Below are 336 nucleotides of genomic sequence, written 5' to 3' on the forward strand. Positions count from 1 at the left end.
GCGGCCCCGCAGGGCGCGGCGGTCTCATTTACGGTCATTAAAAATAGAGGTCAGTCGGTCTTGGTGTGGTATTTAAGCATGAGAACTTGCACCTTCCGAACAAAGCTAGTCCAGCACTTCATAATTGGTCTGCCAAGTTTAAATTCCTCGCCTGCAGCACTGCCGGCGGGAGACAAGGGAATGGCAGCGGAAGGGCGAGATGGACGGTGCTGCACCGCGGCTTTGGCGCCTTTCTGTTTCGAAACCGCTGTAGCCACTCATTCCAACGTTACAGGGACGTCGCATGAATATGCGTCCCAGAACTGACTCCGGGTAAAGAAGATTCTGGAAGAGCAT

General features: G+C 53.9%; 1 protein-coding gene across 1 annotated transcript in view; it reads right to left on the bottom strand.

Moving 5' to 3' along the window:
* Window positions 1-336, bottom strand: part of PDCD2L (programmed cell death 2 like) — a 7,951-nt gene extending 7,615 nt beyond the window's left edge. The window contains exon 1 of the mRNA XM_009282871.1: window positions 216-336. Coding sequence (XP_009281146.1) covers window positions 216-336 — 121 coding nt within the window. The remainder of the gene's footprint in view (window positions 1-215) is intronic.

This window comes from Aptenodytes forsteri, unplaced genomic scaffold (assembly GCF_000699145.1).
Source record: "Aptenodytes forsteri isolate BGI_AS27 unplaced genomic scaffold, ASM69914v1 Scaffold70, whole genome shotgun sequence".
Classification (NCBI taxonomy): Eukaryota; Metazoa; Chordata; class Aves; order Sphenisciformes; family Spheniscidae; genus Aptenodytes; species Aptenodytes forsteri.